Source organism: Pholis gunnellus (assembly GCF_910591455.1).
Source record: "Pholis gunnellus genome assembly, chromosome: 18".
Taxonomy (NCBI): domain Eukaryota; kingdom Metazoa; phylum Chordata; class Actinopteri; order Perciformes; family Pholidae; genus Pholis; species Pholis gunnellus.
The window spans coordinates 15,342,954-15,358,015 of NC_136545.1; the positions used below are offsets into that span (position 1 = coordinate 15,342,954).

General features: G+C 42.2%; 1 protein-coding gene across 1 annotated transcript in view; it reads left to right on the forward strand.

The window, feature by feature from the left end:
- The first annotated feature begins 220 nt into the window (after positions 1-220).
- arhgap24 (Rho GTPase activating protein 24) overlaps positions 221-15,062 on the forward strand; it is a 58,540-nt gene continuing 43,698 nt past the window's right edge. The window contains exons 1-2 of the mRNA XM_079179696.1: positions 221-619; positions 8,957-9,181. Coding sequence (XP_079035822.1) covers positions 8,972-9,181 — 210 coding nt within the window. The 5' untranslated portion in view covers positions 221-619; positions 8,957-8,971. The remainder of the gene's footprint in view (positions 620-8,956; positions 9,182-15,062) is intronic.

Here is a 15,062-nt window from a genome sequence, read left to right on the forward strand (position 1 = left end):
GACTTCCTAAAACATGCTCACACACACACACACACACGCGCACACACACACACACACACTTCCCCCTCCCTCTCTCCTCCCTCCTCCTCTAACCAACATACACAGTGTTCTCAGACTGAGTGTGAGTGTCTCACCAGCCAGGATGACTGGAGGAGTTGGGTCTGCATAGGCTGCAGTGTTAGGGGAGAGTGTGTGTGTGTGTATGTGTGTGTGAGTGTGTTTGTGTGTGAGTGAGCGCATGTGTGGGTGTGCATGTGTCTGGGAGGGACTCCTGCTGTAACGCTGCCCCGTGTGTGACTGTGCTGACCGCGAAAGCCATCCTGTTCTCAGCGGAGACTTTCTCAGCATGCAGATGGTGTGAGCAGTCAGGGGAAAAGTTTCGAACGGCTCGTCTGAGCCTCAACTAACTCAATCCACTCTGCATACACTGAGTTGGTTTAGTGTGGTGGTGGTGGTGGGGGAGCAGCAGCAGAAGCAGCAGCTGAGCTGAAGTGCAACTTCTCGCTCGTGTCTTAGCAGGATCTATGTTGACTGATTACCTGACACTGGATTGGATACCACAGGTGTGCATCACCGCACGTCAGAGCTGAGGGATTCAACAAGGCTGTGTGTTTGAAAGGTGAGTCTGCTCTTTGAGTTCCACGGTATGCTTTTTGCCTCTGAGGTGTTGTTATATTATGTGGCAATGTCCCCATCGTTCTTGAGATCTCTACTCACTTTGGCACGGAAGAGGAGTGTGAAGATGCTGTCGGCAAATCGTCTGACTCACCGGTCCAAACCTTAGAGGGGTTGATTGACACTTTAAGTTATGTAATTCCTTTTCTAAGCAGGTATGACTGGAGCATGAACTTCATATGAAATTGCAGAAGTAACACCACATTCTCAAGCATAGAGCAGTGTTTGGCAGTTGCGATGACATTTGCGATGACACTATGGTAAGACACGTCTGTGCTTTTGGTGACACGCACACTTCCAGACATTTCTAATGGATTTGATCACTAATGGTTCGTTTAATGTGATTCATCTCCACTGTGTAGTCACACAACTCCTCCAGCTGTGTCGTAACTGTCCTGAGACTGGAGTAGAGATGCACCAGAGGAAATAAGTTATTTATAGATGTGTCACACCTGGGTGGGCCTGCTGGGGATCTGAGAAACATACGGAGGAAAAAATACTCATTGCTGCCATCTTCATCAAGTATATTAGTGTCTGAAGCAGCATAACTGAAACAGCGATTTACTATAAGTCACCATAGCAATAACTGTTGGACAGCTGGATAGCATCAATTTTCTCTACTTTTCAGGGTTTTAGTCATGCAATTAAAATGCAGTGCACTCATTGTGCTGCTGCTCTGTTACACTAGCATTTTGTAATTCTAATACAGGACAATAAAAGGATGGAATCGAAAAAGGTGGTTGGTAAAATGGCAGGGAGGACAGAAAAGACATCTCTGCAACTTGTGTCCCCCACCTGCTGTGTTAATGGAATAGGACGATGTGAAAGCAAACAAGGCATGAGCTGAGGTAGAAGCGGGGAAGATATGATGACCCCCGAGTGCCAGGAATGTCTGCAGTGCACAAGCTGTGCTGCTGGAAAGACCAGGGATCAGGTTCCCCGTGTCAGCTGCTGCACTCCACCTTTTCCCCGGTTTAACTCTGTGATATCTGTTTATTGAGACGGAGAGGAAGGGATGGAGACGAGGAGGACTGAAACTGCAGCAGAACTGGAGTTGAGATGCAATCAGTCTTTTCATTTAACTTTCCGCCGGAGTGAATTAGCGTGAAAATGTGTCACTTTAACATCTGCTAGTTCACAAAGAGAATCCATAGTAAGGTGACATTTATGAAGGTTAAAATGCAGAGTCAGCTTTCCCCAAACTGCAATAACAACAACAACAACCATAACACCTCTGGGGAAAATGACAACGATCACTGAGTGATTTTCAGTTCGCCCTCTCACTTTGTGACCGGAGCATCTTGTATCTTGTTTTGTCCGGAAGATACGTCCCTGTATTCACCTTTCCTGCATGACAAAGGGCAGCCACATCAGCGGTATCGTTCACTCAGTTGTAGCAGTGTGTCAAGCACATGTAGATTGAGTCAGCGGCCGACGCGAAGGCTTCTGTCCCGTTTCTCCACAGGGCCGCTGCTCAGTTTACCAGACATACGGTGACACATGGCGCGGAGGAAAATGGAGAGGGAGGGGCGGCGATGCTGGTGATGGGGTAGCGAGCGTATCATACCAAAAGGGCTGCATTGTAGACTATGAAGGGGGGGGGGGGGACACACACACATATGGCGTCTAAATCTGTGTGGAGACAAAATAGACACTGACTCATTACATTGATTCACACAGGAAAGCCAGGGAGTTTACTTGGCGTTTCAGCAGCGGGAGGGAAAAGGAGAATTTATCTCTGAGAACCAATCCTTCTGTGTTTGTGATTCATTACATCGCCCACCTTCCCCACCCGTCTACTCTTCCTGCTTTCATCCATCCACCTTCGTGACTCACAGAGGGTTGAGTGGGTTAGAGACCGATGGTGGACTACCCCATGATGAAGGATAGCTTCTCAGATCGTGACCTCACCTCAACCCCCTTCAGCATCATAAATCATAACAGACCTGACTTGTGCGTGTGTTGGACGGATCAATGGATCATTTTTTTTGTTCATGTGTGTGTGAGTACTTCCATCTGTGAGCACTCAGAAGCCCTTCCTCTTTCACATCCTATCCAACGACTAGCACACCAACAGCACAGAAAGAAACATGCCCTCCTCTCACCTCACTGGCTATTCAGCAGGAGTCTAACAGAAGCAGACTGCTCTCGAGGTAGCAGCTTTGCTAGCGGAGGGTTATATTTGTCTTTAACACATGTGGGTCATTGAGGCCTTAATGTGCAGACTTTAAGGGGCAATGTTGCTTCGGGTTATTAAAAGGGTTGACATCAGTGGCTGGCAAATAGAAGTTCATGTTTCCTCTGTTGCATTTCTTTAGATACATGCACAAACAAATGAGAATCCCTCTGTCTATGAAGTGAACACGGACTTTGTCAAATTCGATCTGAATTAGCCTCGGAGAGATGGTCGCTAATGAGACCATCTTTATCAGACTTGATCAGAATAACCGGTAGTACTGTTTTGACCCTCCATTGTGACTTTTCTGCTCAATGCACCATTGACCTTTGCATCATCCAAGAAAGGTTGGCACTGGCTTTACTGGCAAGCACCGGGCCCAATGTGGAGTACAGCAGCTGCTGAACATGCAGAAAAGACTGGAGACTGAAGACAGACAGATGGTAATGGCATTGTTTGCCACATGTTACAGGACAAGAATAAATGTCTGCTATTCATCAGTGAATCATTAAGCCTTCAGACGGAAGATTATTTCCATCACTGTGAACATTGAAAACATTTATCATGAACACAAATTGCACATTACTTTGAGTTTTTCATCAACAACATGTTTTGGAAAAATGTGATTTGTTATAAATCATCAGCAACAATTTACTAAACCGCTCTTCCCCAAAGAGCTATTGTCCAATCAGGATTTAGCTTGTTACATGTTGAAGGGGTGTGCATGGGGCTGTATAGCAAGAAGGCTAACATTAGCTAGCAAGCTATCATTTCAGCCGATGAATCAACTCTCTGAAAGGACGCATTGCTCCGAAGATTACTTAAAATGTACATGATGTCTGTAAAATTCATTTAGCACATTCATGTTTACCATTTTGGCCTGTGATGGTTTAGAGCAACCACAGGATCTAAGTCGGCTGAGTGCAGTTTTCTCTGGACAGAGCGCTCCGTTGCGGCTGTTTGTGACCGGCCACTTCCTGTGGTCCCAGAAGATTTCCTGCCACTGTCCCTACCCGACACCAACGTTTTTTTTTTTTGCAGTTTGGGCAACAGCCTGTAAAATCCCAACTATGGGGATTGAATGCTCTTCTTTATGCAGGCCAAAATGTATGATTTAGGTAACTCTGTTGTATTTTTACTTCCCCAAAAAATCTTCCCTGGCACAACTTTAATTTCCCAAAGGATGAGCCAGACTCAATATGCTTTCCTCCAAAGCAGCCCAATTCAAACAAAGACGTGTCAAACAGCAGTTCAGGCTTTCTGTGTGCGGAAAGCTTCAGTACTTAACCATATGGGGAACAAACACAAACCTCCTGATGCTGTGAGACAAGTCCTGTATGGACAAGAAGGTCTGCATTTCATAGATTTTACAATGTCATCAAACTTCTCTTCTTGTTCAGATCTCTAGATATCCTTTTTTCCTCTGTGTACGGGTATAAGGTTACTCGTGATGCAGCCAACATATGGTGCTTCTGGCATCAATTACACATGAGAAAAAAGACTTCACTGATGTGTAAAGGTTGCTATCACTGCATGCTGAATTATGCCAAACAGTTTATCATGCCACACCACTCGACAAAACCCAGAACCCCCGTTTTCATCATGCATAGGTTCATCATCACAAGTATCAGTTTACATCAAATGGCTGTGTCGCAGGAAACAATCTAAAAAGGATTTATCATACAATTCAGTGCCTTCTCGGCTGTTCTGAGAACAGCTTTCATCACTAAAGACACGTCCAGTAGCTGTATTTTATGGGTGCACTGACAGATGCATATTTTCAAAGCAGCAAGAACGTGTCCCTGATCCCGAGACGGCCTGGCTCAGCATCCATTATACTGACGGACACAGACTGACAGAATACTAATACCAGTGCCAAAATGGAAACAAAAAGATTTGCACCCCTCATAGAAAGTCACACCATCCATTTTATTCTTTTACTATTTTATTCTTTTTTTATTCCACTACCGCAAAGCCACAAATACATTGCATCCTGCTAAGAAATTACAGTGCATGCATGCCACAAAACCTTAGGGGGCTGATTCGTGACTATCTTCGTGTTGTCCTTTTGAGTGTTTGTGGTGTGTGTAAGTGCGTATGTGTGTGTGTGTGTGTGTGGCTGTCTGTGCTGTATACTGAGCCGTTGTTTAGTTTTTTGTAGTGAAGGTCAGGGTGTCTCTTCCCACTGACGTCTTTGCATGGTCAAAGTTCTCAGACGTGCGGTGAGAAAATTCTGCGATATTCTTGAACTGAAGAGACAGAATCAAGTATTACGAGACAAGAGCAGATGGTAACGTAGAGCGTTAATTGCCGCTTTAGAAATGAAACGCTCAATCATGCTGCCATTTTTCTAGAGATCAGACTTGATGTCATCACCAAACTTAAAGAAGAAAATTGGGCTCTCAATTTTGAATACACTTCTTGCTTGATTAGCAGTTTAACATGCATGTATGGATATTTTTTAACAAGCATCTCGAGGCATCTGTTTTTAAATAGATTCCACTAGAAATCTTTCATCTGTCTTGTAAAGTTATATTTCTTTGTTTTAAGTGTTCCCTTTTCAACCTCGTTGTTATGATGAGGAAATGTTATATATCTGCTTATTTTGGAGACTGAGGCGCAAGGGACAGCTCACACTACTAGCCGCACACATAGAGTACACACACCTGCACACACAGGTGCTTTACAGGGACACAGACTACACCTCTGGGAGGCTGTTTTCAATGTGCTGAATGGACGAAAACAGTCTAGTAGTGATCTTGTTCTTGCAGAGACTTTGCAGTTGCATCATAAATGTGCTCACAACCGTATCTGGCATCTTCAGGGGGTTCACTGGAGAATTGTCTGCGAAAAGAATGGCATCATAAAAAATCCAGGTTTGAAAAATAGATCAGCTACCATGACTTTAGCCCTGATTGGGTTGTTCCTCACACTAATCAGGTACATTCATCTATAGACAAATCAATTTGCTTTACTAACTAGATCACTGGGGGTGGGGGCAGTTAATAAAACACTTATTTTTCTTTTCTTGTTTTTGGCAAAAAGTAAACATCCAGAGTACCTCTGTATAGCTCAACCAACCCTCCTCTATTTACATTAAACGGTATTTTCTAGCAGAGTATCGTTGGAGCATTTTCTCTCAGCTTTGGGGTTAAAAAAAATGGAAAGAAAGACCGGAGAAAAGTAATTGCGACAGTCTGTCACCCACTTTTATATATAGAAAAGTGGGTGTAGTTTGTGTGTGGGGGGAATTAACCTGTTGACTTCGTCCATAATGTTTACATTTTGCTCTTCTTTTTGCCGACATTTAATTTATGCAGGCAAACTTTTAGCAAGATATTCATACCAAATCAGTTGTCCTTGTCCCTGTCTGGTGCCAGGCCCAAGTACAGGTGCAGCTTTATGTAGCAGTCCTGTATCCCAATTTGTAATGGTGTTATTACAAATGGGATGATATTATAATAGCACATTTCTTATAGAGGGTGTCAGTCTTCAAAAGCATCAAACATTGTATTTCACTGTTTGCAGAATGTTGCTTGCATGTCTGCACAGTGTTATATTTTCACAGCTCACCGTCACTAAATTGGACCGCAAGAGAGTCACGAGCCTGCAAAGGTAGAGTTATTTAAAGTTTGAATGAGTCAATGGTGGAGGTGTGGACCAGAGTGGTGGACAGACCGATCCACACCACTTGCTTGCCCAAAAGACCAAAAGTGAAATAAAAAGGTCTGATATATCTTCTCCGGTTTGTCATCTTCCAATGCCTGTTTGAAAGCAGTTGCTTATTCCACCATATAGTTCATCTTCATATCGTTCATAAGATAAATGATTCATTCAAGATTCATTACTTTATGGCTGTTGTTAACACATAATTTCCCTATGATTCTTCTGTTTCGTGATATTTCTGCTTGAACTCACAGTGGGAACATAATGTTTATAATGAGTAACTTTCTAAAGGTCACAATTCATCATGCCGTTCCTGCGTCGGCCAAGAAACGCTAACTTTTCTGCTAATCTTTTTCTACTTGTCTGTTGATTTATAGATTTATAGATGATTATGCTTCCTGTCCCTGTGTGGCAATTTATTACCACTCGACTAGACCACAGTGTAATGTACATTTTAAATGGTGTTTCTACTCTTATAGCTCCAAGTTATTCACATTACGAAACCCCTGAGTTATTTACCATTTCACTTTGTAGCAGCACAATCCAGTCCTAGCAGTGCTGTTAACTAGGCCCTGTGCTGGAGGCATGACATTTTAAAGGGGCTGTGGCACCTGATTGGCAGCACGGCAGGTGACTCCATCAACGGATCGTGTATCTAGACTGTGATTTATGCTGTGTGTGTGTGTGTGTTAAGGCTAAGAGAATCAAATGTGTAAGAGGCAGTAGGGATACAGAGGTTATTCCCTCTAATATAAGTGTTAACTGCCCACAAAATGAAGAATTTTCCATAGCTCAGATGATAACTTTCACCGCTGTTGTAATGAAAGCACTGCACACTTTTTTCCCCTCGTAGATCCAGCATTAAAGTGGCGCAAAGATGATGTAGAGAAGGACAAAACACTATTGGGTTAAGGCCTTCATAATGCAAAACAAGTGAAAAACTGCTATTTTTCTTCAAGCAGAGTGGTGAGCGTGTCTGTGCATGCACATGCGTGCAGGACCCGCTTACTTGGACTGTGTGCATGCAGAGAAAGTTTTGGAATCGCAACAGCAGCCCTGCTGCACTTGCCCCAGTGCTGCCTGGAACACTGCTGGGCTGCATCTGGTCCTCATCTGGACCTGTGGGCTGTTTGGACTTCCACCAAGGCAAGCTCAGCCAGAGCCACTGACAACATGGCAATGCTTAACGCTGACAGTGGCAGTCCGTAGCAGTGGTAGCATGTGTCACTTTATGACGCAGAGATTTAAACAATCTATTATGCGTGTGGAAACAACACGTGTAGGGTGATTTAGTGCATGCGCGGTGTTGTTTCAGAGTGCACTCATGTTTGTACTGCGTGCATATGTGTGAAGATTTTATGTATAGCCAATGATATTTGTTCTTTAGGTGACCACTCTGTTGTGGAAAGGGAAATGCAAAAACAGGACGTCCATTTGGAGGACTAATGACGAAACAAGTTATTTTCAAGTCGTCTTTTTTTAACCTCTATTTACAGCCTACTGCACAGTAAACACTGTTCATCAGTTACTGCAACCATGGATATTTTATAGCCATCTTGTGCTGTGGGTTTGACTTTGACAACTCATTTTGACAATGTTAGCAAGCTTCTGCAAAGCAAGCTTAATATCTATCTGGTTCACCATCTTAGTTTAATGTTTTAGCGTGCTCATATTTGCTATTCATAGGCACTAAACCTAAAGTACAACCCACTGCAATGTGCAGCGGTTTGACTGGGAGCTGGGGTGCCTGTCAGAGTTTTGTTAATGCACCAGTCAACCCTACAAAGCCTCTCAGTACATGAGCCCTTGAACAACAATCAACCAGATATTAAAGGCACCAGCAAGTTTGAGTTTATAGTAGAAACCCAAAATACAAGTATGAATCTCAAAAAGAGCACGTTAGGTCCCCTTTAACAAATTAATTTTAGTCGCTTAAACATAACTATACATACTTACCATACAGTATGACTCCAGATCAGATTTCATCACTTGAATATTAAATATTTGTCATATTAAAACTTCAAAACAGTTAAAAAGATCGAAGGGTTCAAAGAGACTGAGAGACAAAATGCTACACAGAGACGAGAAAGACTTGCGGGCCAACATGTGTAGGTGGGTGACACAAGATAAAAGAGATTAGAGATTGGGTCTGTGGTCTTGTTATCTGGTTTATGAATTCCTCCTCACACACTTCCCCTTCTGTTCTTGTCTCTTTGCACTCAACACTCAGTGTGCCTCAAGTTTCACAACACCCCATGACCATGTCTGTTGTAAATATTCGTATTGAATTTGAAAATAAAGCATTTACGAATTCTGCAGCATCTGTTTGTAATATGTTGTATTTGTTTATCTTATGTTCATCTTTTGCCTACTTGGAACGTACAACTTGTGCAAACCTAAACAGATTTCTTTGGCTTTTCTAATTCAATTTTTTTACAGATTAAAGTCGCTGCAATGGACGACCAGTGCGTGTCCCACGGCAGTCCCCAGCGCAGTGGAGGTCAGGCCAGCACGGAGACCCAGAGGCAGGGACGGCCGAGTGTCATCAGGTGTGGGTGGCTCAGGAAGCAAGGGGGTTTCGTCAAGACATGGCACAGTCGCTGGTTTGTTCTGCGAGGGGACCAGCTCCACTATTACAAAGACGAGGAGGAGACCAAGGTCCTGGTAAGGCTGCAAACACACTGAAAGACTAAACTCAACTTATTTTGAGATTATGCCATCACATACAACACATTTCACTGACTGCAGTGTCTAACGACAACAATTATGAAGTCCTTTAATCATGCAGGAACATACATAATGGAACATGTATTAGTGCTATTGTAATGTAATTTATTCATATTAATTAATTGTGCATTATCAAATACCAGAAGTAAGTAAATATAATTGCACAAAAACTGCTATACAACTATGTACTGTCTCAATAAATGAATTTAATCTCTTCTGAGCTGATCAAGCCGGCAAATTGATGTGGTTCCAGCAGTCAACTCACTTGTTAGCTTATAAAACATGATGAATGTGCAGACATTCACTATGAGCAGCTGATCAGATCAGGACGGTGCACGCTGCAGGGGATAATATTTGGGAGTCGTTTGGCTCCCACGCACTGTGTCGGCTGCTGCACCTGTTCCTAGTCAGGCTATTTGATTTTGAACAAGTTAAGCATGCTTGACTATTGCCACAGAGAGACACAAGAGGGAAAGAGTCACATCTGGACACAAAGCCCTTTGCCCAGTCCAGCAGATGGACAGATGTTAATTAGCCTGGCATTTATTGAAGGTTAGGAAGTCCGGTAATTGGGGCAAAATTGTTATCATTATTAGAACTATTGATTCCTATGGACATGTCCAGACATCAGTTTGAAAATATCTACAGAAAAAATGTTGGTATGGAATATATGGAAGTTTGTAAACCAAAAATATATTTCGAAAATATGTTTCATATCATCCTCATGTCATTCTTGCAGAAACGCGCAATGCCTCATGGTTAACGTTGTGAAAGTTTGGTTAGGTTTAGGCATCAAAACTACTTGGTTAGGAAGAAAATCAAGATTTGTGATTAAATGTTAACATAAAAACGTAATATAACAACGTAACTAGTGTCAATAAATAACAAACGTCCTTAGTGGACTTTCTTAGCTAACGTAACGTAGCAAGCAGAAAGTCCTCGTTGACTTTTGGTTTCACTCGGGTGAACAGCGGTCTCCTGCGTGAAAGTCCAGTGTTTCCTGGACCCGTCACTGGTTACACTTGTAAGTATTTCATAGCAGGCAACCTTAAATAATGGACATGGGGGGTTTACAGAGCAGATGCATCTCACAGCCAAATGAGAAGAAAACAAGATCCAACTCTGATCAAATGAGACGGGTTGCTTCGACTGTGTGACTGTAAGTCAAAGTAAACTCTGGTGAGCTTGTTGTCACTGAAGTCAGCACACAAAGCTAGCCTGAAAGAAGAAGAGGAGACAATGAGTGATGCAGACAATAAGGCCGTCTCTAACGTTACTGTAGCCGGGCAGCCTCTCTCACTGAGCATGTGCAGACCGAACAAAGAGGCAGACAGACAGACTTTTCATTCTCATTACAAAGAAAAATCACAGACATGTGGAAGAGAAGGGATAAATGAGTCATTTCAAAGTTGAACTTACAACTGGGACTCGGAGAAATTAGAATGTGTTGTCATTGATTTATGTTACTTCTGTTTTAAGGCTGTTCAGGGATCAGTTGGCTGGGATTGAGTGTCGGGGAGCCAGGCACAACTGAATACAGATTACAAGTGATGTTAAAGGAGGAGTCCATCTTGGGGAAAAGGCTTATTTGATTTCTTGCAGAGAGAGAGATGAGGCTCCCATGATTTTTGATCGAAATTTATTCGAAATCAACCTTATTTGAATAAATTAGCTGTTAATTCCTGATCACTGGGGACTACTCAGTTATTTAGAGTGTTACCCTGTTGCAATAGGCCCTTTTCACAGCAGCCACTTTGACACGTGATAGCAGAATAAACACAGGTGTAAATGATCAAATTAATTATGGCCCCCATTCTAATTAGCGAGTCACAGTCGTTCCAGTGAGCCAGCATGCACAATACCAGGAACCTGACCAACCTAAATGGATCAGGGCCATAATCAACGTTATTAATTACACCTGTGTTTACCCTGCAATGACTTGTCAAAAAAGGCTGCTGTGAAAATAGTGGAATCCAGCTGTTTCACACCAGAAGCTCTGTTCTTTGTCTGCACAAAAAAAAAAAGAACACACAGAGGACCACAACCATTTCTAGTATATTACCCACCCAAACAATATCCTCTTTTTCCAGAGGAATCTTGAACACTTGAGCACAACCCAAAATCTTCATTCTGCTCCTCTACCCACACGTCTTTGTCTGGCTGATTTCCCAGCACGCTCAGCTCGGCCAAACCCAAAGCCACACCATGCAGCAGCAGAAGTCTCGGAAGGTTAAAGATCCAGACCTGAAGGCGGGCCACTGGCCAGATACGTGGAGAGGAGATACTCTTCACTGCTATTTCTGGGTAGCTCCGGTTCTTAAGTTAAAACAGGAGCACCAAGTTGTTTTGCCTTAGTTGTTGGTGCTGTAAATATCCCGAGGAAATGATGCTAATGATGTGGAGCAGTTCTTTATAATAATTTACAGACACTGACAGGAAGCAATTTGTTTCCCTTTTAAATAGTCTTGCCATCTATATTTACCCACACAGATATTATTCATTAATGTCCCTAATGTACCTAACTTCAGTTACTCTTTGATATGTTGTCTATTCTCTCCTACTTATAAAACAAAGCCAACATAGATTTCAGAATCCTCAAACTGCTACTTTTTGGCAGAGAAAGGTAAATTACAATACAACTAGGTCAGGCACAGAGCAGTGTGTTCAAAGTCCTTAAATCTTTGTGACCTCCAAAGCAGCGCAGCATGGATATAGCACAAAAACAACACCCTATCAAGACACGGTACCCAGCACGGTACAAGATTACCAGTCTGGAGTTTCCTACGTCCCGACAGAAAGAATACATGCAGGACAAATAGGACAGAGAGCTGAAGTTGTTCCCATAACCTTTAACACTGACGTTCAAGATCAGGGGAACGAGGTACGTCTCTTACCTCAGCGTGTGTTCAGTGGAGTTAAATCACAGTGGTGTGAAGCCATATCTGGATCAGCTATTAATTAGTTCTCTCACGTGCTGTGAAGTCTCCATTTGTTACCTGTCACATTAGCCTAATTGCTGCTTCCTCAGTGGGAGCAGGAACATCTGGCCCTCCCTGTTGCCCATGGAAACACAGATGCTGATTAGACATGAACAGTCACATGCTTAAACACCAAGGCCACATTTTCTTTTCCTGATAAGTTACCCCTTGTGGTCTGACCCTCCCTACTTATTACCCATTTAAAAAGTAATACTATTTCTTTAATTACTTGGTTTGAAAAGTAATACTTACATTTCTGTTTATATTATATTACTCACCTGTTTCTGATGACTATAAGTCAAATGTCCACCCTTAGCTCTGTTTTTGGTCTCCACCAACTCATGAGGGAAATATCTGTCTCTTTAGCAGCTAAATGCTACACTGTGTTCTATTTTTTTATAGCTTTTTTTTGTTGAAAACAGCGACTACTCCTAACAGTTATGAGTGAACCAAAACAGTAAAAGTACAACAGATACAACCAACACAAATGGCTGAACGAAGCTGTTAGGTCAACCCTCTATGGGTTCGTAGCTACTAACATCATTAGTAATTTGATTACTATTAACGATAGCCGCTTTAACCTAACAAGAAAATAACCTAACAATGAAAATCAGTTGAACCAGTGATGGTATTTGTTGTAGGAATGCTTTATTGGCCAGATGTTCATTAGGTTGTTGCGTCCACCATTTGTGTGTTCATGTGCAATACACATTAAACAGTAGTTATACTGTTCTGAACTTGTCCTCGTAAAATAAAGGAGGCAGTACTGGCACTAATAATGTAATACAGACATAAGATGAGATTTAGTTTTCAATGCTGCTGCTCAGAGGAATGCTGATGTTTGCAGATAACATTATTAGAAAGAGTGCATTATTATTGTCAGCATGGGACCATGTTGTGTCCGATACAGTCTGGCCAAACCTCTCTGAGCAACGCCTGGAATCTGAAGAACGGGAGTCAAAAGGAGGTGAAGGGTCACCGAAAAGCATGCGTAGGGTACGGCACGTGTGGGCTTAGCGTCAACATGCCATCTGCCTGCCCTTACTCGCCCGTGGAGATGTATGCACGCACGCACAAGCATGCATGTACTCGGTCACATTCTGACACACACACACACACACACACACACACACACACACACACACACACACACACACACACACACACACACAGACACACAGATGCATGCTCTCAGATTTCATCTGACTGAGCCATAAACAAAGAGGATTCATTCAGTGGGTGAAATAGTTTTGATTATTGTAATTTAAACCACTTAGCATTAAATCTGTATTCCGGTGAAGTAAGCGAGGTAACATTATGAATGAATGAATGAGAGAATTGTGAATGAATACATTGAACCAATTTTATTATATTATAATGTAAGAGATAAAACACATATTAAAATGTAATTAGGACATTACGATTCTAGTCACAAGTCTTACAAGTTAGTTGATAAATATTCATCGCGCCAGATCTGAACTCAGACAAAATGATCTGAAGGAAAGTACTTTAATGAGAAATTGCAATAAATCAATAATGCAACAGCGCAATAATGCACTGAAAATCCTTTGTTTTCCCCGCTTGAGCTGCAAACCGTTTGACCTTGGCATTTAACGGGAGTAAATAAAATGCCACTGCGATTCCGTTATTATTCATACTGCAAGAGTGTCGTCTTGCTGCCTTCTTGAGGAAACATTAACACTGTACCATTTGTCTGACCTTCGCTGCTGCAGTTGCTCCGTAGTCTCTTTTGACACTGACAAAAACAGACGATAGTTACACTTGTGACTTCTACATTATCGTCCGATCATGTAACAGAAAAACGTGTACTTGTGTGGGTACTTTTATGGTGTGAAGGTTTCAGTGAGTCACGTCACATCCAGGCGTGATCTGACTTGAATGTCAGAGGAATGTGGACAATAATGTGGACATTATCCAAACACCCCCTCTTGTGTACGTCACTAAACGCACCCCTGACATCATCTTCTGGTTACAGATCCAAACACAAACTTTACGTCTAAGTGTTACATTAAGTCTGTGTGCACATGTTTGGGGCTGGGTCACAAAGGTCAGCATGAGTGTCTTCTCTTCTCTTATTCCCGACAAGAATATTTAGGAACAGCCATTTTCTTCAGCAGGATTAATACATTAGAGCAAGAATGAAATTCTTGAAAATCTTAAGACAGTTCTGGCTGTCAGTATTTCTAGTACGTAGGCTTAATACAGAGACTACTCCCTGTTTGGTGTCTAATGTATTGATGGATGGAAAGGTCTCTCACTGGACATGCAAGAAGTTCCTGCAAGCTCAGTTTTCTGAGCACTTTCTCTGTCCTTTATACCTTAGCTGGTGTTAGAGTACTACTATATATTCTAGGTATGTGCAGGTGTTGATGTATTTGTACAAGTGTGGGAGCACATTTCATCACAATAAGTGAGTGTGCAGCTGGTGCAGGAGCTTCTCTGGAATTACATCAAAATTCTTCACACACAACAGGGTTTTCAGTTGGTATCCCCGGGCAAAAGACCAAGTCTGACTTACAATACTTCACTTTCAAATGGATACATGTATTAGCCTGTGTATTATCCCACAGAATATAATTAAGTGTTGTTTATTGTCTTTAGCTTTGCGACATTTAACTGTAAGCGGCTATAATCAATTCATTTTTAATTTGAGAAAGGATAACATGGCAACTTGTATGTGAAAAGGGACTTGACTCACAGTTTTGGCGGTTCTCTCTACTGAATCATTTTAAGATTTAGCTTTCAGAAAGGGATCGTTCAGATGTGTCTGGCATAATGTGGTACCAGTTACTAACCTGTAATGATATTAATAAATAAAA